We start from the raw sequence: 20,175 nt of genomic DNA, 5'->3' as shown, positions 1-20,175 counted from the left end.
TTGGTAAATGAGTGGGTGATCATAGTGTTTGATGAATAGATGATCATAGTGCTTGAGTTTGGTAAAGAGGTGGATGATCATTTCAATGCTTAATTTATAACAATTATCAATTAAAACCTATAACCTGAGGGGGTAGATCAAACTTTGGAAAGTTGAAGAAAGTTTGATGTGATCAGTGGTAGTGGGTTTCAAAGTTGAAGAAAGTTTGATGTGATCAGTGGTAGTGGGTTTCAGTGTTTTGTCCAAAAAGACGAAAGTGTCCATACAGGAAGATAAAAGAGAGACGTCGCTTCCATTTTTTTTTTTTTTTTTTCAAACTACTTTGGTAATTGATTTGTCTGCAACTTGATGGATATTTTTCATTCTTGGCGTCTATCATTTTCAAAGAACAATAACGTAGACGATTCATATTTGCCGGCTCTTTGTAGCTTTACTAATTTTATAATAATATCATGTACGAGAAAAGAAAAAAAGGGTTTGTAACCTAATTGAATTTGTAGATAATGTAAGAAGAAGCTGCTTCTCCATTTTCCCGACGAAATAAGTCGATCTCTTGCTTGAAAGGGGGAGATTAGATGGATGTATTCGAGAATGATGTGATAATCATATAGATTTTAAGAAATCATTGACGTTGATACTGCATAAGACCTCAAATTATTCCTTCTATTAATTAGTATATATATGTATTCTTGTTTATTTATATCTAATCGGGTATTTTTAAAAATATCTAATCGAACTTTCAAATGATCATCAGAATTTAGAAAAAAATTAAACTTCGTACTAAGAAAATAAGAACCTGGATTTTCTTAATTTGTAATCATACTTTTATAGGAAACATGTTACGAGAGAACAAAGAACTATAGTTTCCAAGAGAATTAAACATTGATCGGGTACACTAGCCTGAAAATATTGTGAATAAAAACAGTAGGTCCCATCAGCCAACTGCAAACAAAATTAACTCTTCTAAATCATTTATAAATATTTAAAAATTATTTATTAAATTTTATAAACCTAACCCCACTCACTAAACTATAAACCCATAAACAATAATCACTAAACTGTAAATACAAATGTTAGAATATTTTTGATCGAATATATTTTGAAAAGTGCTGGCTATTCAATGTATTCCATTTCGTGCAATTTTTCTAATATGATGTGCATAGTGGTATGGATATTTTATAATGAATAGTTATCCACATAACTATTACAATAGCAGGTAATTTATTCGAAAGATATACTTCATTATTAATAGAAAAGCTTACGTTTTTGAAATGCTATGTTGAATAGTAAACATGATCCTAGACATTGTTATAGTTGTTGGATGCATTAGTCTGCACGCACTTCAAAAGAAGTAGCCAAAAAGGTTATTTAAACTGAATCTTTAAAGATAAGTATAACTTCTTTAGTTATAAAATTTAAGCATTGCGGAAGCAAATTTACATTATATCTCTTATGGAAATACCATAAGATGTAATTGCAGGGTTTTCTGCTTGAAGTATTAATTCTTAGTTACTGCATGTTGGATCGCCTATCATGATTATGTGCGCTGTTCACAATATCAGCCGTCTGTAGATGAATAGATAAGAGTATTAGTCATCATTTACAATAGTCTGCCTACAAATAAAATTATGATAAAAGGAGAGTATAATAATAAGCTATATCCAATTGTATCTGAAACACAATTAAGTTTTTTTCAAACACCAATTCAAAATGAATACAATGTCATATTGTCATGTCATCTATAACACACCAGATATAGAAGCAGAGAGAATAAACAATGAAATTTTTTTGATCAATGATCGAGAACTTATGTTTTAACTATTTTAAACTAAAGCAGTTATAATTCGTAATCCAATCCAGTTTAGCCAGTGATATAAACGAAAACGCTAGATTCTCTTATAGACATGCATGGTTGAAGCAATGCTACCTACTTAATTGAATTAAATATTTGTTATGCTAAAAGATAAACTGAATTTTTTTTTTTTTTGATCAAAAAGATAAACTGAATTTAATATTCACACAAGATATTATGTAAGAATTGTCTACACTGAACTGACACGTCATCATTTAAGGTACATATTTTCCTCCTTTATAAATTACTCATCGTTATACTTAAAACACGTACCATTCTTCGATATTATTACAATCTCTTCTTCTTTTATTAGATCCCAATACATCACTACAGCCTAAACATGGCACATAGTAATCGCGATCCAACCACCTCTCGCCACGTGGCGGTAATTGGAGCCGGAGCCGCCGGGCTCGTGACTGCTCGTGAGCTACGTCGTGAAGGCCACTCAGTGGTCGTGTTAGAGCGCGGGAGCCAGATTGGAGGCGTGTGGACTTACACCTCTCAAGTGGAACCTGACCCGCTAAGCCTCGACCCAACCCGACCCGTAGTCCACTCGAGCGTTTACAAATCCCTACGCACCAACATCCCCCGAGAGTGCATGGGTTTCACCGACTTCCCTTTTGCGGCCCGACCACACGACGGGTCAAGGGATCCGAGAAGACATCCGGGTCACAGTGAGGTTCTTGCTTACCTGCGAGACTTTGCTAAGGAATTCGATGTAGAGGAGATGATAAGGTTCGAGACGGAGGTTGTTAGGGCGGAACCGGCGGCGGATGAGGAGAATAGAGGGAAGTGGAGGGTGGAGTCTAGAAGCTCCGATGGTGCTGCCGATGAGATATACGACGCCGTCGTGGTTTGTAACGGACACTATACAGAGCCACGTCATGCTCATATCGCTGGTAAATAACCAAACAACTCCTGTCCTGAGTTGAGTTTTTCACTTGTTTTTTTGTTCTTTATTTTATTTGCTTAGTTTCTGTATACAACATCGAAAATTATGATAGGCTTTTGATCTGTTAATAATTTAAAAATACTTTTTTCGAATTACGTATTTGTTACGAAAAAAAACAGTAAGTAAAGAGAATTATGTTTGAAAACTAATGTATCAAATTTAATTCTTATTAAAAAATGTTTACGTCAATATAAGCAGTTTAGTTTTTGTTTTGTAATGAAATATAAGCAGTTTAGTTTTCTTACTCAATTTTCATTGATTATATTAAATTAACCTTCAGAATCTTGTTCCTGACCTTATCAAAATTTTGGTTAATTTGGTTCTAGTCTGATTTTAAATCGACTAAACTCAGTGAGAATGCTGCTTGCAAATTTGTCCGTAACCAAAAAGCAGAGTTTTTATTTGTGCAATATATAAAATAGAGTTTTCTTTATGGATGAAATATTGAAACAATCAAGACTTAGGCTTTCCTTTTTTTCAGGCATACATTCATGGCCAGGCAAGCAAATTCATAGTCATAATTACCGTGTTCCTGATCCATTCAAAGATCAGGTACTTGCACAAGGATCTCATCACTATACTGAAGCTTGTGGTCTCGTCAAATCATTGGTCTCCTCGCTCAACTCTTGGATGGTTTTCTTTTTATTTCCCTTGCAGATAGTAATAGTGATCGGAAGCTCAGCGAGTGGCGTTGATATAAGCAGAGATATAGCAAAAGTCGCTAAGGAAGTCCACGTCTCGTCTAAATCGACTTCACCAGATACCTACGAGATGCTTCCCGGTTACGACAATCTATGGCTTCACCCAGTGGTACTAACTAAATCGGCCAATGAATGACGATGCTGATGGTTTTGATTACCAATTATCTGATGCCTCTATGTCCATTGTAGATTGAAACTGCCCGCAAAGATGGTTCAGTGGTTTTCCAAAATGGAAAGACGGTTTACGCAGATACCATAATGCATTGTACCGGGTAAGATACACTTTGTGGCTCAATTCTCCAAGAGAGCTTAAACATCCATTGATTGAAAGATGTTTTCATTGAGCTCTTCGATTTTGTTATGTTCAGGTACAAGTATTACTTCCCGTTTCTTGACACAAAAGGCGAAGTGACGGTCGATGATAATCGCGTTGAACCGTTGTATAAGCATGTATTTCCTCCGGCTCTTGCCCCCGGACTTTCTTTCATCGGCTTACCATGGCAGGTTAATAATCTTAATAATGTTTCTTTTCCTTTTTCTTTGTTTTGTGTGTGAATATACTCCTTGCTTTTGCATATTATCTCATTATTTGGTTTAACTTGGTTTCTAGATCACTCCCTTTCCGATGTTTGAGCTTCAAAGCAAGTGGGTTGCAGCGGTTTTATCTGGAAGAGTATCTCTCCCATCGCAAGGCGAGATGATGGAAGACACCAAGGCTTTCTACAATAAGCTCGAAGCCTCGGGTATTCCCAAGCGATATACGCATTTGATGCCAGATGACTCCCAGGTACGTAAAACTTCTAACTACTACATTCTGAAAATATTATCTAGATAAAATGGTCGTGACTAAACATTCCTTTGGTGAAACACTTGTCGCAGTTTGAATACGATAATTGGCTTGCGGATCAATGTGACTATCCACGGATAGAGAAATGGAGAGAAGAAATGTTTTACATTGGCTTCAAGAGAATTTATGCACAATCCGCTACTTACAGGGATAATTGGGACGATGATCACCTCATCGTAGAAGCATACGATGATTTTGTTAAGTTTATGTCAAGCTATCCAGAACTTTTGCCGTTGTTGAAAACCTAAACGGGTGATAAATATGACTTGGAAGCTTTGTTATGTGAAGAAGGTGCGTGTGTATGTTTTGGAAGTGTTTCTTGTGGCTACTTTGTTTCCAAAATGTGAAAACGTAGAGTAATAAGGCTAATAGCCTAATAAGAATGTGGGACTACATGTAATAATAAATGTATTTTACATATAAGAAATTATATGGATGAGTTCATCAATGTGTAAATAGTACGAGGAACATTTATGAAACTCTGCCTTTCCAGGAGGAAAAAGCGAATTTGTCATTGCATGATTGCGCACTCATCACTCGTAGCGTCAGTTGCCACTACAATTATGGACCCACTAAATCTAATTTGTGCTCCAATAATTCATTGGCTATGAGTGTGATTGGATACAGCTAGAGTAAAAAGGTGGAAATAGGTGAAAAATAAAAATGGTGAAAACAAGAAAGAAAAGAAAAAATGAGTGGAAACATTAGAGCATGAATAACGGTAGGGGGGTTTAAGGGAGTTCTAATATTTAAAAAAAAATTAAAAACGAACCATTCGCGGGCCGCCACATGTCAGTGGAGCCCGTGAACAGTACCAGAACCAAAGCAGACTCGCCTCTTGTGGAAGAGAAGGAAGAACTGAATTTTAATAAAAATGTGGGTCCCACTTTTTAAGAACCATGCTAAAGGGTACCGTTAATTATGGTCTTACTACTCTAGCATAACACAGAGTAAAACTAAGTGTGTGTTTTCCACTTTCTAAATAGTAAATGAAGTAAAAATAAAAAAAATAAGTTTGACCTGATTGGTATACTTTTAGTGGTAGTTGGAGTAAATAAAAAAGGGGAATTTTTACTTATACCACTTTGGTAATACCATTATTCATATTTACCACCGACAAATAAATATTTTTAAAAATACATTTTTCATTAAATGGTAAAAGTAGAGTAAAAAGTTACTCTAGAAATGCAATACAATATATGTTTTAGTGCTATACTTTTTGTAAGTTTTAAAAATCTAATTAAAAAAATTCCCACTAAATCTAGGAACCTACTGGTATATTAAAAAAACAAACCTTGATGGCATTTTAAATTGAAACATACATTACTTCAAAATAAAAACATATATAATTGTTAAAAAATTTAAAACTTCCATAGAAAATATCATTATTCAAAAAGAAAATCCAATAAAATATTTACGACTCAAGACAACACTTAGTAAAACACTTACACCAAGGCCTAAATTTATACACAGTGTTTTAAAAACCAGATAAGATTAATGTCTTATTTGCCAAATAACCAAAAAATGGAAAAATAGATTTTGAGATAGAAAGTAGAGAGAGATAGGAAGAGAAAATAGGAGAGAGAGGGGGGGGGAGGGAGTTTTAGTTAGTCAGTGTATTTATGTTTTTTGTTGTATATATAGTGCAATTTTCCTAAGCCCAAGATTAAATCGATTATTTTTTTCAATTTACCTGTAGTCTGAATTTATTTAAAGAAACGACCAAACAGGGATCAGTTCCATTCTGGTTTTGACCAGAATTATCTTGTATTTTCTTTTAAAAAGTTTAAAAGAACCTTAGGAAAGAAGAAACTGATCTTGGTAAGAAATTTGCAATCACAAGCAATGATCATGTGATTCTAAAGAAAAAAAAACGTATTTTCTAAGAGGAGAGAAGAAATGGGCTGAAGATCTTCATGTGAGACCCAAACCTTATATTTTCATCCATGTTCGAAAACGCGGCTTCGACGGCCGGATACTCGCCGGAAAAAGCGCGTTGCGGCCAGGAACCGCCGCGATTTGGCCTTGGGCGGTCAGTTACTCGGAAAAGTTGAAGAAATCAGTATTCTGGTGATTTGAAGTCCGTAGTTAAGTGTTTCACAATAGATTTGTTATATATTGTTTGAAACCTATAAGATTTGGAAGAAAAAACATAGAAATCGCAAAAAAAAAAAAAAACAGTGTTTGAGGTAGGAGACAGGGTTATTGTCGTCATTTCGCTTTCATTAAACCTCTTCTTTACTCGAACCCATGGCCTGTACGGACCGATAAATGCGTCTAGCCACTGAACCATGCGAGATTATTATTCTAAGTTTACATATTTAAAATATAAACCCATAACCGTATATAAATAATCTAAAACTACGCTCCGATTAATCTCCGTATAATCTCCGATTAATTGATTCGGCGCTAGATTCTATCCAACCGCACGCGTTACGCCTAGCGTAGTTTCGAACATGGATTTTTCGTTGTGGTGGGATGGCCAATTGTTGATTTTGTTGTTGGAACACAAACCCTCTGCCACAGCGGGAGTTTTCGGTTTCATAATAGACATTGAGTAATGTCGGGAAGAAAAAGGCGGGGCCCATCTTAATCCGAAGATATCAACGTTTGGATTAGTTCAGTCAGATCGATCCAAGTGAAGCGAAAAAGAAAAAAAAAACATGACACTCTCTCTGCAATCTCCGCCTTCTGCAGCAGCTCTCTCTGCTTCGATCCAAGTACCCCTCTCTCCGTTTGGTTACTCATACATTATCTCTGTCTCTGTACCTCATTGATGCGATCTTGTATCTGCGCAGAAGGGACGATGGAAGACGGTCACCGTCGGATTCTCCGTTGCTCCTCCTCCCTCCGTTAACTTCACTCTCCGGCGATCGATTCCACGGATTCACGCTTCCGCTAGCTCCTCCTCCTCTCCATCTTCTCCGTCTCTCGGAGCTGGTATTGTTATTATATGATCGTGTCTCTCTCATCAGTTTGATTGATATTTCTTTTGAAAGAGAATTGATTATCATCTAATGTATGGAATCACCTCTTTGAACAACTAAGCTAGACAAAAGTTGCTATTTTTTTTTATTTTTAAAAGTTATGGCTCTGCTACAGTGGCCCTGCTTGCTTTAAGTTCTTAGCTTATGGTTGGTAGTTAATTGTTACATGTGAAGTGTAAGTAAACAAATGGTGTCTTTTGGTCTATGTATGACTTTTTTCTTGGATGAGATTTGGGTTTCTTAAAGTTCTGAACTTTATGGAATGCTTCTGGATGTTCACTGCAATTCTTTGATTGATTTTTTTTTTTGTTTTACAGGTGAGAACAATGAGCTAGATGCTGTATCAGCTTTTAGTGAAATTGTTCCTGATACAGTCGTTTTCGATGACTTTGAGAGGTAACATATATATATATATATATATCTCTACTTCAGAGTCAGAAATTCTGTTCTAAGCTTTATTTATTGTAAAATCTCCTTCTTTGGTTTGGCAATAGGATAAATTTTCTGTGGTGTATATAATTGAATTGCAGGTTCCCACCAACTGCAGCTACTGTTAGCTCTGCTCTCCTCCTTGGCATCTGCGGTCTCCCCGACACAATCTTCCGGGTAAGCTTTTTTGATATTTAAAGGAAAAATATATATAGAGCATCGTGTTATGAACCTTACAGGATTGACTCTTTTTACATCATATATGCTTAGAATGCTGTGGACATGGCTTTGGCGGACTCTACCTGTGCGGGCCTTGATACCACTGAGTCCAAACTCTCTTGCTTTTTCGATAAGGTTGACTTTTTCTAACAACTTATCTCTCACCTCACGGTCTTTTTATCAGATCAAAGCTTTTTTTGTGTCCAGTTACTGATGAGAAAAAGTGCAGGCTATTGTGAATGTTGGTGGGGATCTTGTCAAACTCGTTCCAGGTCGTGTTTCGACTGAAGTGGATGCACGTCTTGCTTATGACACCAACGCCATTATCCGCAAGGTAGTTTCTAACAGTGAGAGTATATCTTTAAATCTCTTGACATGTAATGTGATGTTGATGTGATGATGTTGTTAGGTTCATGATCTGTTAAGACTCTACAATGAAATCGATGTACCTCACGACCGGCTGCTTTTCAAAATCCCTGCAACTTGGCAAGTAAGTGGTCTTTTAGCAAACACTTCACAAAGTTAGTATCTGGCTTATCATCGCCTCTCATAGGGTATTGAAGCTGCAAAGCTGCTGGAATCCGAGGGAATTCAAACGCACTTGACCTTCGTTTACAGGTACCGTTGAACGTATATATCTACATCTGATTCTTTCTCTTCACCCATTTAACTTTGCATTCAACATCAGCTTTGCTCAAGCAGCAGCAGCCGCTCAAGCAGGTGCATCTGTCATTCAGATTTTCGTTGGTCGCCTCAGGGTAAAATTTTTGTTCAACATATGCTGAGTAAACTTTATTTATAAGCTAATGTTTTAAACTCTTTAGGACTGGGCGCGTAATCATTCAGGAGATACCGAGATTGAAACTGCGGTTAAATCCGGGGAAGATCCTGGTTTGGCCTTGGTCAGAAGATCATATAACTACATTCACAAGTATGGTTACAAGTCCAAGCTAATGGCTGCTGCAGTCAGAAACAAACAAGACTTGTTCAGTCTTCTCGGGTAAACTCAAAACCGAAGTATAAAAACACAAACAAGATCTTGTTTTCATTCTAACTTGGATGTTATCCTCAGGGTTGATTATGTGATTGCGCCATTGAAGGTGCTGCAGTCTCTCAAAGACTCACCAGCCGTTCCTGACGATGAAAAATACTCGTTTGTTCGGAAACTTACTCCTGAGACCGCGACACACTACAACTTCACCAACAAAGAGGTTTAGTTCTGGTTTCTGAGACAAAACTTGTGGTTAGCTAAACCGTTGTGTAATACTTTTTTTTTTTTGGCTTGGTTCTGGTTTAGCTGATAAAATGGGATCAGCTGAGCTTGGTTTCAGCTATGGGTCCTGCATCCGTGGAGCTTTTATCAGCTGGTGTGGAAGGTTACGCGAACCAGGCGAAACGCGTTGAAGAGCTCTTTGGGAAGATTTGGCCACCTCCAAATGTCTAAAACGAAGCTTTTCTCTTCGTCCCTACGGATCTTAAATCAATAAGAGAGAGCTAGACTCCCATGTTACGTAACCTCTTTGTTTGCGTTATTTCGTTTTTTTGTGCCTTGTTAATCACGGTTCCTGGTCTGAAACTTGAGCCACAAGATAAGAGACCAGTGAAGGTGAAGTAAAATCAATCAAACTATCATGTTGTTTGTTCTGAAAATTTCTAGCATTGAATCGTTTTCTTACAATGGAGTAGCCTCGATTTCATTACAATTCGAATAAGGTAAGTGAAAAGGGAGTTGATTGACTGATTGCATATCCTTTTCATATGTATTTTCTAGAAATTCTTGTCTAGCAACAGATAATAGATTCTCTAAGTCTAGAGGGAGCCAGAACATGTGGTACATGCCAGAAACCTATCTCGGTCATTTTTACATGTGGATCTAGTTTTTGCCCACATCCAACAATTATACAAAATCTCTCGTCTTTTCGAATTTGGTGATTTAACGTGAAAGGATGTAAAACTCTCAATCCCTTCAGTCCCACGTGCAATTGGTATGTGGCATAAAAGAGGTTTCACGTGTTATAGTGATTGTTTAATCTTTTTATAAATCGGTGCTGGTTCGTTACTTCTCACATGTATTTTGCACACTATCGTGATTGATACAATCCCTTAGACGAATAGTATTGTAATAAATACATTCACATTATAATAGACACGTGACAATTTTACAATGATTTGATAATAAATATGCTAACGCGTTCACACTATATTTATAAATGTGTTCATACTATATATTTCGTATTTTTAAATATAAAACTCACATGCATGGTTCCAATAAAACTTTGGATTTTTCGGTTCGAATAAAAAAAAATAACGAATCAAAAGCTAAACTATATTGTTTACGGATAAAGTTGGGCAAAATATTTATAAATTTTGATTTGATTCGTTATCCGTTTTGATTTGAACAAAAAAATATGGATATCCGTAACTCTACGAAGCAAATCAAATACTAAAATACAATATAAAAAGAAGCAAATAAAAAATACCAATATTATTAGGAACGGATATCTAATTCGATATGTTATATGCATATATATACATATATGTACATAATTATATATATATATATATGTTATATATTATAGTTTATATAAGTTTTACAATATTTTTATGAATTAAATTTATTATATTAGGTATTAAAATTTAAAAGTTAAATAATACATTATTTTTTTTGTAATAAAATGTTATTATTAAATTTTCAATTATTTTAAAAATTTTATTTTATCTACGGATCAAATCAGATATTTTTTAAAATTCTAAATCATTTCGGATATCAGAGTCACCGACTATCCATGTGGCTAAAGATTGAATCGACATGACTGCCTTCAAATACCCGGATATTCGATATATGCCCACCTCTATTTACGGATACAATTTATTTTTCTTTATATGAAAAAAATTCACTAATTTCAAGGTCTTTTTAATTTTTAATTAATTTTAATTTTATCTTTCATGTATTATTTTGAACAAAAATGTCATTTAATATTAATTAACAATATCTTTATATATTTGTCAACTATTTTTATATACTTTTACATACACATACATGTGCACCTTGATGTGAGCACCTTGTGACTAAGTATTTACCACAACTGAAGTATTTTTTTTTTTTGAAGTTGAAATATTTTTTTCTTTATGCTTCTTTCATTATTGACCAAATTATAGTGAAATGATTTGTTTTAATAATTTTCTTTTCTTTTTCTTGAACTATTATCCGGTTACAAACTATGATATGAAACCATTGGTTCGACATGACGACTATCTAAAATTCATAACATGAAAATAAACAAATAATAGTAATTTTTGGTTTTTACCGAAAAAACTAAAAAATCAAACATTCTAACCGAATAAACCAAAATAAATATTAATTTAAAATAATAGTTATATTTTAGGAGATTAAAAACAAAAAAAAATGACTTAAAACCGAACCGATATCCATATTAAACAGATTTAATATATTTTTATTAAAAATAACGAAACTAATAATCACATTTCGCGCAAGGCGCGGATTATTATCTAATGTGTACTATTAAAACAAATGTTTCATGTGCTTGACCAAACTAATAAGTGGTTAAGTGTATATTAATTGCATAGCTAGTTTTCCAAATGGAACTAAAAGTATTTCTTTCAAGTTAGATCGTCTCGTGAATATGGTTCGGTAACTAAATTATACGTTCAGTAAATTTAAAGTTCCATATTTCGAGCGGCCAAATCAAATCAACGGTTCAAAGTTCAAACTAGAGAAATTACCTGATTTACTTTTTCTGGCTACTAAACTTTTAAAAGGTTTTGTGTTCGATCTTGTTAATAGCATTTGTTTTTCAAGGATTCATCACGGTAATTTATATTCATGTCAGATATATAACTCAATTCAAAAAGTTAACAAAAATAAATATCACTTCTTTGTTGTCTTAGGCTAAAAAGAAGTTTTAGTTCAACTTTCAAACTAGTCGCTGGCCGGTCATGTTTTCCTGTTCCTCGAGTATTTCTATAGATTATTCTTCATTCAATATTAGTCACTGTATTGAAGTTGGAAATTTTGTTTTGGGGGGAACGCAGAGAAAATAGAAGCCGGTAATATCAAAAATATTACACGGAAGCAAAAATAAAATTGGAACCAGGAATTACTAGTTTCGTGTAAAAATGAAAGAAGTTTCGTATTTGAATCTTTGATCTCTTAAATCTTCTACTTTGGTTAGCATGTCTGTTTTTTCCGGTGTATAAGTCAGACACGCATACTATCTATAAATCTATAATATGAAGTTCCTTTCGTATTTGAAATGTATGAACCTACTACCATTAAAATATTAATCTTTTTCGCAATTGTTGAATATTTTTCTTTTCGAAAAAACTTTTTGTTGAATATTTTTGTTTCTTTTCCTCGTTAACGTTTAATATCAATGGATTTGTATAAGTACGTGGACAATTCAATGTAAAACTCACATCATTGTCTTACCCATTTAATTAACAGATAAGGACGAATATAATTGTTTTCCTCAATTCTTTTATTTGTTTACGTTAGTGTAGAATGGGTAAAAGAAATTAAAATAGAAATACAGAAAAACAAGAAAATTAACATTTGTTTCTTTACTAGAAAAAAATTTAAACTGTAAAATATATTTTTCTAATAATAATTAAGACAAGTCATTAACACTTTAAACTATAATAATAATTAAGACAAGTCATTATAAACTTTAAGAACAACAAAATTAAAATTTGTTTCTTTACTCAGAAAAAACTTTAAATTATAAAATGATTTTTCTAATAATAATTAGGACAAGTCATTATTACAGAAATACTACAGTAATAAGTATGTAGACCAACCTCGCTACTTTTGACATCTGGACACATTCCAGCGAAGCAGGAAGACATAGATCTATCTCTCTTCTCTTGTATGATTAGTAATATGTACTGTATATATATAAAGCCATTTGCCTTTTCTCGTGCCATCGAAATCTCAAAAAGAAAGAAACTCGAAAACGAGAAAAAACCATGGCGAAGTCTGACGCTCTCTTGCCAATCTCCGCCAGAGAAGAAGATCCTCTATTATCCGACGGGTCAAGATCCGACCCAAATGCCGAAACCCATGGCCGTAGAAGACCCGTGAAAGGTCTCCTCGCCGTCTCATTTGGGCTTTTCTTTATCGCCTTCTACGTCGCTCTCATCGCCACACACGACGGATCTAGATCCAACGACGTTAAGATCGAAAGCGATGGAACAGCGACCAAAGCGTCACGTGCCCATCTCGCCGGCGTCTCGGAGAAAAGCAATGATCAGTTGTGGAAGCTTTCCGGTGACAGGAATACGGTGGCGTTCTCATGGAACAACAGTATGTTGTCGTGGCAACGAACGGCGTTTCATTTCCAACCTGAACAGAACTGGATGAACGGTACGGTAAAACTAATTTTATAAGAAAACTAATTAATTTATTTTAGGTGTTTGTTAATTTAAAATAAGAAGAAAAGTCTTCTTTCTTTTTCTTAAAAATTCAAGGAATATTCATTCTTCCTTTTCATGTATATATTTTCCATTTGTGGCAAAAAGTATATATATTCTTTTCCATAATCTGGGAGATAATTTTGAAACCATCTTCAAATTTCCAAATTATTCAGCCGTGATTGATTCATTCAAATCTAGCGATTTTCATTTAGAGCATATTGTAGTCTAATCATATGTTCTTGCGATGATTTTAAATTCCTGTTAATAGTACATATGAATTTAGTAATTAGTCTCTAATTTTGTTCTAATATTTTTCGTGGTTCTTTCTTTTTGTTTCCCCTTATCCAATATGGTGTTGCTCAATGGCAAACGTGGGCTTTTCTTTCTGCAGATCCTAATGGTAAGTTTCACTTTCCTTTATTTTCTGACATTATCTGTTAAAAATTGAATTTCCCATGGATTTTCTTAATTTTGGTATAGTTGTAATTTTCTTGATGTAAATTATGTATTATTTATAAGAAAATAATTGGAGGACAAGAAGTAGTAGATCACATAACATCATATCACACAAATCCACCTTATAGCGAAAGTTTAATGTCAGTACAAAATATACCTTACTTTACACCTAGAATAGTAAAAAGGTTCACAGACAAAATCAGAACAGAGTTACCTCACAACCAATAGCAAAATTATTATATTTTTACTTTAAATTGATTTTGCCAGTTTGTATACCACGTGAGATCCACATGCTAGAGATATCGTGCAAATCATTGGTTGCCATAGAAAAGTAATCGTGATTGTATAAATCCTAATGAATGCAAAGTTTGGATCTTTTCCGAAACTGGATAAAGCTAGTGGGGTATACTAAACTATTCTATATTTTGATTTGATACCTACAACTTTCTCATATACTAATAGAATCCAAGCGTTTCGGAGTTATACTTATTTTGACCCCAATAAAATAAATGCTCTGCATTTTGTTCAGGTCCATTGTTCTACAAAGGATGGTACCATTTCTTCTACCAGTACAACCCAAACGCAGCAGTATGGGGTGACATTGTTTGGGGTCATGCCGTGTCTAAGGACCTAATTCATTGGGTCCATTTGCCCTTAGCCATGGTTGCTGATCAATGGTACGATGCCAATGGTGTATGGACCGGCTCAGCCACATTCCTCGAAGATGGCTCGATCGTCATGCTCTACACCGGTTCTACCGACAAATCCGTGCAGGTATGTAACACATATATATTATTCAAGTTCACACTCATGTTTAAAATATTGGAACAGAATCAAACCGATGAATCATGTCTAGTAATCTGGAAAGAAAAATCCAAAAAATCAAACGATTTTTTTAGAGATGGTCATTTTTCTTATAGATAAAAAGCTCGATGCTCTTGAATAGAGAATCCAATAGGTTACCAAATATAAGAAGTTTAGGTAACATTATCATTCTTGCTGATGTCTTCCACATGATAATCTTTTATAAATCGTTTTAGAATAATAAATGCAATGATTGACGAGAATAATGAATGAGATAATTAGTCGGAAAATAAATGAGATTATTAATTCATAATAAAAACTATTTTGGAATATTTATTGATGTTAGGCATATTGTAGAGTTAATGAGTTTATATCGCCAGATTTTTGGTAAGTTAGATATTGAACATGTAGATTAGGTTTAGTGATTTTTATCAACGCATGATGCTAATGAAATTTTTATCAGGTCCAAAACCTTGCCTACCCTGAGGACCTCAACGACCCACTTCTACTGAAATGGGTCAAGTTCCCGGGAAACCCGGTTCTTGTACCTCCACCGGGTATTCTCCCCAAGGACTTCCGTGACCCAACAACTGCATGGAAGACATCGGCCGGAAAATGGCGGATCACTATTGGTTCCAAGATCAACAGAACCGGGATCTCACTCGTGTACGACACGACTGACTTCAAGACTTACGAGAAACTTGAGACGTTGTTGCACAAAGTTCCAAACACTGGGATGTGGGAGTGTGTTGACTTTTATCCAGTGTCTAAGACCTTGGTCAAGGGGCTAGACACATCGGTCAATGGACCAGATGTGAAGCACATCGTGAAGGCTAGTATGGACGACACCAGGATCGATCATTATGCCATAGGGACATATTTTGATTCGAACGGGACATGGACCCCGGATGATCCTACTATTGATGTTGGGATTAGTACTAGTTTAAGATATGATTACGGAAAGTTTTATGCGTCAAAGACGTTTTATGACCAGAACAAGGGTAGGAGAATCTTGTGGGGTTGGATTGGTGAATCTGATAGTGAGTCTGCTGATGTACAAAAGGGCTGGTCTTCTCTTCAGGTATGTTTTGTGTCCTTGACATAACGTGGCGTAAAAGCTAGGTTTGTTTTGCTATAGTTACTTGTAATCCAAGGTAGCTAAAATTTTGGTTAAACGATGATTAGGGTATCCCAAGAACCGTTGTTCTCGACACAAAGACAGGTAAGAACTTGGTTCAATGGCCAGTGGAAGAAGTAAAATCTCTTAGATTAAGCAGCAAGAAGTTTGATATGGAAGTCGGTCCTGGATCGTTGGTACACATTGATGTGGGTTCTGCGGCTCAGCTCGATATTGAAGCAGAGTTCGAGATCAAGAAAGAATCTCTTGAAAAAATCCTCGGCGACGCTTCGGCAGCAGCTGAGGCTGAGGAATTTAGCTGCCAGAAAAGCGGAGGATCCACCGTTCGTGGTGCTTTGGGACCGTTCGGTTTCTCGGTTCTCGCCCATGAGAGCTTGTCGGAGAAAACTCCGGTTTACTTCTATGTGGCTAAGGGAAAAGATTCTAAGCTCATAACATTCTTCTGTACAGACAGCTCAAGGTATTATTTTCTTCAAATAATTATAAAGTAATAATGTCTAACCATGATATTATGAAATGTAACATTTTCTGTAACAGGTCATCTTTTGCAAACGATGTCGTTAAGCCGATTTACGGTAGTTCTGTACCGGTTCTGAAAGGGGAGAAACTGACCATGAGAATATTGGTAATTTATTCAAATCAACACAACTTCAGATAAACTTTGATACGTATAGTTTCATTAAGACCATACATTTGGAATTGATTTATGAATATATTGGTTTTAATAGGTGGATCATTCGATAGTAGAAGCATTCGGACAAGGTGGAAGAACATGCATAACGTCAAGGGTATATCCAACAAAGGCCATCTATGGAGCAGCGAAGCTTTTCTTGTTCAACAATGCCATTGATGCGACTATTACGGCATCGTTTAAGGTGTGGCAGATGAACAGTGCTTTTATTCAGCCTTACTCTGAGGAGGCTGTTCGTGCTCTCTCCCGCACATGATTATACACCCATCTCCAGCAAATTCTTTTTTTTTTTTTTTTTTTGTAGATTTACTTATTAAAACTTATAAATATCGTTCTGTTATTCTTCCAATTTAGCTCGTTCAATTATTCTATTGGGGTTCAATTTGATTCATCATATGTAAGAAAAATGGGTTACTTGAGAAATTTTTTTTCTCATTATCTTTAATAAAATTTTGGTGAAATAAAGTTGTTTTATTTGTACTAAAATTATGAATTCCTTTAGTAACTGGACCTTCGGATGGCAGAGAGGGTTTGAGAACAAGTATTTCATGCTCATCTCTCTATGTTCTTGGTTTAGTAATTCAGGTTTAATATCTGTAATGTCATAAGCTTGGAGAGACGAGCAAACTCTTAAAACATTGAGCTTCCATGTGCTTCCAGGGGACTCAGCACGAGAGAAAGACAGAACAGAGAACATGCATACGCTGCTGTGGTAAGGCAATGAGAACAAGAATCCGGCATTCGAAAATGTAGTATCTAGTGGTTCTAATCGAACCGTATGTCACCGATATTATTGGAGAGTTTTTTTCTCTACACAATGTCTAGGAACCAAGGTGTAACAATAATCATGTACTTGTTAAAAATAAAGAGATAACACTGAAAGGAGACAGTGATCAATTTTGTTTCTCAAGACAAAGATTCTAAAGGGCATGAGCAATGGGGGTTTCTCAAGGGGAATATCTCACCATTTATATGATCTCCATTGTAGATGGTCTGAGTCTCCTTAACAGCATCTCCAAAAAGACACTCTATTTTTAAGTTTCCAAAACTCTATATTTGAAGTTTAAAAATGTTCTTCTCCAAAAACAAAATTTCAAACTTAACTTCAAAAATATTTATATTTTATCTTATGGTCCTTATATTTGTCATAATTAATTTAAATTCATAAAAGTTTTGTAAATAACTAAGCACATATATAAAATATTACAACAGTATTAACTAATAAAATGTTATATTAAAATACAAATTTTAAATATAAATAACATAATTAATGTTAAACTTCAAGAAAAGTATCATATTATTCTATAAACTATTTTCGTAATGCATATATGATCAACTAGTGTATTTCGAAGTAAAAAATGACTCTTTTTTTTTTTTAATTTGTAGATCACAAAATAAAGTGATCTTAAACTTGTAAATACATTAGATCTGAACAAGAAAGTAAAAAAGGAGAATAAATATTGCTAAAAGACTTAACTTCTATCAGTGATATTAAAACCTAGTGAATACATTCGATCTGATACGTACGAAATAGACATCAAAACAACAACAACCATCTTCGATTACACAAAATTTGTTTGGCCAATATTTTGGAGATTTTGGAGGTTCTGGATCAAATTTACATGACTACTAGTGTTGTAATATTTAAATTTGTGTAATAGTTATGTTTTCATGTAATTTTTGAAAAAAAAATGTTGTTAAGTTTGTTTTGTATTGTTATTGTCTAAATCTAGTTTTAAAATATTTTAAATCTTATTTTACAATTGTGTTTAATTTTATGCGTAAAACTTAAATTTATAAAAAAATTGAAATTTTTATGAGATTTGAAATTTTTTAGGATTAATACAATAAACGAGAAAATATTTAAGAATTATAAATGTGATGTGTAATTGTAGAGACCAAAACTTCAAATTTGAAATTTTGAGAAGTAAAACTTCAAATATTAAAGTTTTATTAATTTTTTTTTGGAAAGAAAAAAACTTCATATTTATGTTTTGGAGATGCTCTGACCATGGATCTCCACTAGGTTGCCTTCTAGCTCTCACTTTCATGCTAGTAGTTTAGTGAAAAAGAATATTTTTATATAAATTTATGATGAGTCTAATTGGAAAAGCACATTGGCACACAAATTAAAAAAACTGTTTCCCTAATCAAAGTTGACATTTTCTTTTGAATTGTACAGTATTAAGAATTTTGATTAACAAAATTGTCCTAACAATTATATAAATATATTTATTTTTTATATGAGAGTTCAAAAAATTAATCTTGTTGTACATGGTAACAATTGAATAACGACAAAAAACAATTGATAAATAATTACTTCAAACTTTGTTAGATTCAAAACCTATTATGGTATTGGGATTTGTGGCCTATATATAAAGAAAGTAAGAAACGCTAATGATGACACTTCACATGTTTTTGTTTTATATTATGCTTAGTGTTACTCGGATTTCCTGATATGTATTGACAGATTGGTGGTTGATTACTATAAATCAAAACAAAATTTAGAATGGGTTATTAATTTTTTTGTTTAGGCAAGGATAATTAGAAATTTTGGATTTGTATATCCAAGCTTCTCCGTTGGACCGTGTTTGTCAAACCCAAAGAGCACGCCAAATGATGATGTTCCTTGCACCAAAACAAATGCGGAAGATTTCGATCATGTTCTCATATTTCTGAAATAGTAATTTAAAAAATAATTTCACATCGATAAATGACAATACTCGTTACTTTTCGTTGGAATATCTTGCAGCATAGGAATCTTAGAACATACGATGAAAATCTTATGGAATGGACAGAAATAACTCGCGTCAAACACAATTCTAAAATATCAATACATTAGACTCAAATGAAAATAATATGGAGATTCGGGTTCAAACTGGTCTTAAACATCTGATTTGGTCTTCTTATTAGATTTGGGTTGGACGTCTAAAGAGTAATGGTTTATATCGTTGCAAATCACTATATCTCTTGTATATAAGTATATTGATTATGAGTCAGTTCATTTGAATATATTTTCTAAATTGTTCTTTTAATCTATATCCTTGCATTTCACTAAACATTTAACATATATAGCAATATGCAAAAAGTGAACGAATACGGCTGATGTTTAACAGACAAGGCAGTCCGCATAACCTATAAAAGAATTATGATAATAAGGTATTTCCTGTAACCATCATATGTGATTGAGATGTATGCATTTTTGGCTTGCATATACAAGTTTGTAAGCAAATAGTATAAACGGAAGATTACTAAAATAGGGGATAAGCTGAATCTAAAAATAAAACGATTTAGAAAATTAGGTTATAAATTTGGTTTTGGAACTTCAAATATTTGCACTTTTTCATTTTTGGATCTTGTTATGCATTGTATGAAATTCTACAGGTATAAATGCTAACTAATGCATGTTTTTAGTAATATTTAGTCTCATATTATATTACCACTACAAGAAAACAACGGTATTCTGACGGACATTCCGATGGAAAATGAAATCTTCGGAATTTTCCTAGGAATTTCTGAGGAAATTCCGAGAAAACCCAAATTTTGGGTTTCCTCGGAATTTCCTCGGAATATACCGACGGAATTCCGAGGAAACATTAATCTGTCGGAATATTCCGAGGAAATTCCGACGAACTAGTGATCGATCGATGCGTTTTTGGACATATA

The 20,175-nt window shown here is 34.1% G+C and overlaps 3 protein-coding genes across 5 annotated transcripts; all 3 read left to right on the top strand.

Moving 5' to 3' along the window:
* The first annotated feature begins 2,135 nt into the window (after positions 1–2,135).
* LOC106343813 (flavin-containing monooxygenase FMO GS-OX-like 2) lies at positions 2,136–4,800 on the top strand. 2 transcript variants are annotated; one of them, XM_013783138.1, is made up of 7 exons: positions 2,136–2,751; positions 3,286–3,356; positions 3,462–3,614; positions 3,695–3,777; positions 3,874–4,009; positions 4,116–4,292; positions 4,385–4,800. In XM_013783138.1, exons 1-7 carry the CDS (start codon positions 2,193–2,195, stop codon positions 4,598–4,600), a joined length of 1,395 nt encoding a protein of 464 aa, XP_013638592.1. In that variant the 5' UTR covers positions 2,136–2,192; the 3' UTR covers positions 4,601–4,800. The 2 variants fall into 2 exon arrangements, with proteins under 2 accessions (XP_013638592.1, XP_013638591.1); XM_013783137.1 differs by having other exon boundaries at positions 3,286–3,614.
* A 2,160-nt stretch (positions 4,801–6,960) lies between these two features.
* Positions 6,961–9,728, top strand: LOC106343438 (transaldolase). Of its 2 annotated transcripts, none has more exons than XM_013782649.1 (12): positions 6,961–7,072; positions 7,151–7,292; positions 7,657–7,735; positions 7,870–7,945; positions 8,039–8,122; positions 8,217–8,321; positions 8,397–8,477; positions 8,541–8,605; positions 8,676–8,745; positions 8,812–8,987; positions 9,060–9,198; positions 9,285–9,728. In XM_013782649.1, exons 1-12 carry the CDS (start codon positions 7,016–7,018, stop codon positions 9,429–9,431), a joined length of 1,221 nt encoding a protein of 406 aa, XP_013638103.1. In that variant the 5' UTR covers positions 6,961–7,015; the 3' UTR covers positions 9,432–9,728. The 2 variants fall into 2 exon arrangements, with proteins under 2 accessions (XP_013638103.1, XP_013638104.1); XM_013782650.1 differs by having other exon boundaries at positions 9,303–9,665.
* A 3,181-nt stretch (positions 9,729–12,909) lies between these two features.
* LOC106295578 (acid beta-fructofuranosidase 4, vacuolar-like) lies at positions 12,910–16,970 on the top strand. Its single transcript, XM_013731511.1, has 7 exons — positions 12,910–13,370; positions 13,812–13,820; positions 14,406–14,650; positions 15,144–15,761; positions 15,866–16,278; positions 16,356–16,443; positions 16,547–16,970. Exons 1-7 carry the CDS (start codon positions 12,974–12,976, stop codon positions 16,763–16,765), a joined length of 1,989 nt encoding a protein of 662 aa, XP_013586965.1. The 5' UTR covers positions 12,910–12,973; the 3' UTR covers positions 16,766–16,970.
* Positions 16,971–20,175: the final 3,205 nt, after the last annotated feature.

The sequence above is a fragment of the Brassica oleracea genome, chromosome C5 (genome assembly GCF_000695525.1).
Source record: "Brassica oleracea var. oleracea cultivar TO1000 chromosome C5, BOL, whole genome shotgun sequence".
NCBI classification, from domain to species: Eukaryota; Viridiplantae; Streptophyta; class Magnoliopsida; order Brassicales; family Brassicaceae; genus Brassica; species Brassica oleracea.
Note: the sequence above shows the minus strand (reverse complement) of the source record. Positions and strands in the feature narration are given on the sequence as shown.

Excerpts from the sequence above, each read along its gene's own strand:
- LOC106343438 (XM_013782649.1), top strand. The coding sequence starts at position 7,016 with ATGACACTCTCTCTGCAATCTCCGCCTTCTGCAGCAGCTCTCTCTGCT. Across the intron at positions 8,478-8,540 it reads AAATCCCTGCAACTTGGCAA|GGTATTGAAGCTGCAAAGCT; the intron begins GTAAGTGGTCTT and ends CGCCTCTCATAG. Across the intron at positions 8,606-8,675 it reads CACTTGACCTTCGTTTACAG|CTTTGCTCAAGCAGCAGCAG; the intron begins GTACCGTTGAAC and ends ATTCAACATCAG.
- LOC106295578 (XM_013731511.1), top strand. The coding sequence starts at position 12,974 with ATGGCGAAGTCTGACGCTCTCTTGCCAATCTCCGCCAGAGAAGAAGAT. Across the intron at positions 16,279-16,355 it reads TTCTGTACAGACAGCTCAAG|GTCATCTTTTGCAAACGATG; the intron begins GTATTATTTTCT and ends TTTCTGTAACAG. Across the intron at positions 16,444-16,546 it reads AACTGACCATGAGAATATTG|GTGGATCATTCGATAGTAGA; the intron begins GTAATTTATTCA and ends TGGTTTTAATAG.
- LOC106343813 (XM_013783137.1), top strand. The coding sequence starts at position 2,193 with ATGGCACATAGTAATCGCGATCCAACCACCTCTCGCCACGTGGCGGTA. Across the intron at positions 2,752-3,285 it reads ACGTCATGCTCATATCGCTG|GCATACATTCATGGCCAGGC; the intron begins GTAAATAACCAA and ends CCTTTTTTTCAG. Across the intron at positions 3,778-3,873 it reads ACCATAATGCATTGTACCGG|GTACAAGTATTACTTCCCGT; the intron begins GTAAGATACACT and ends TGTTATGTTCAG.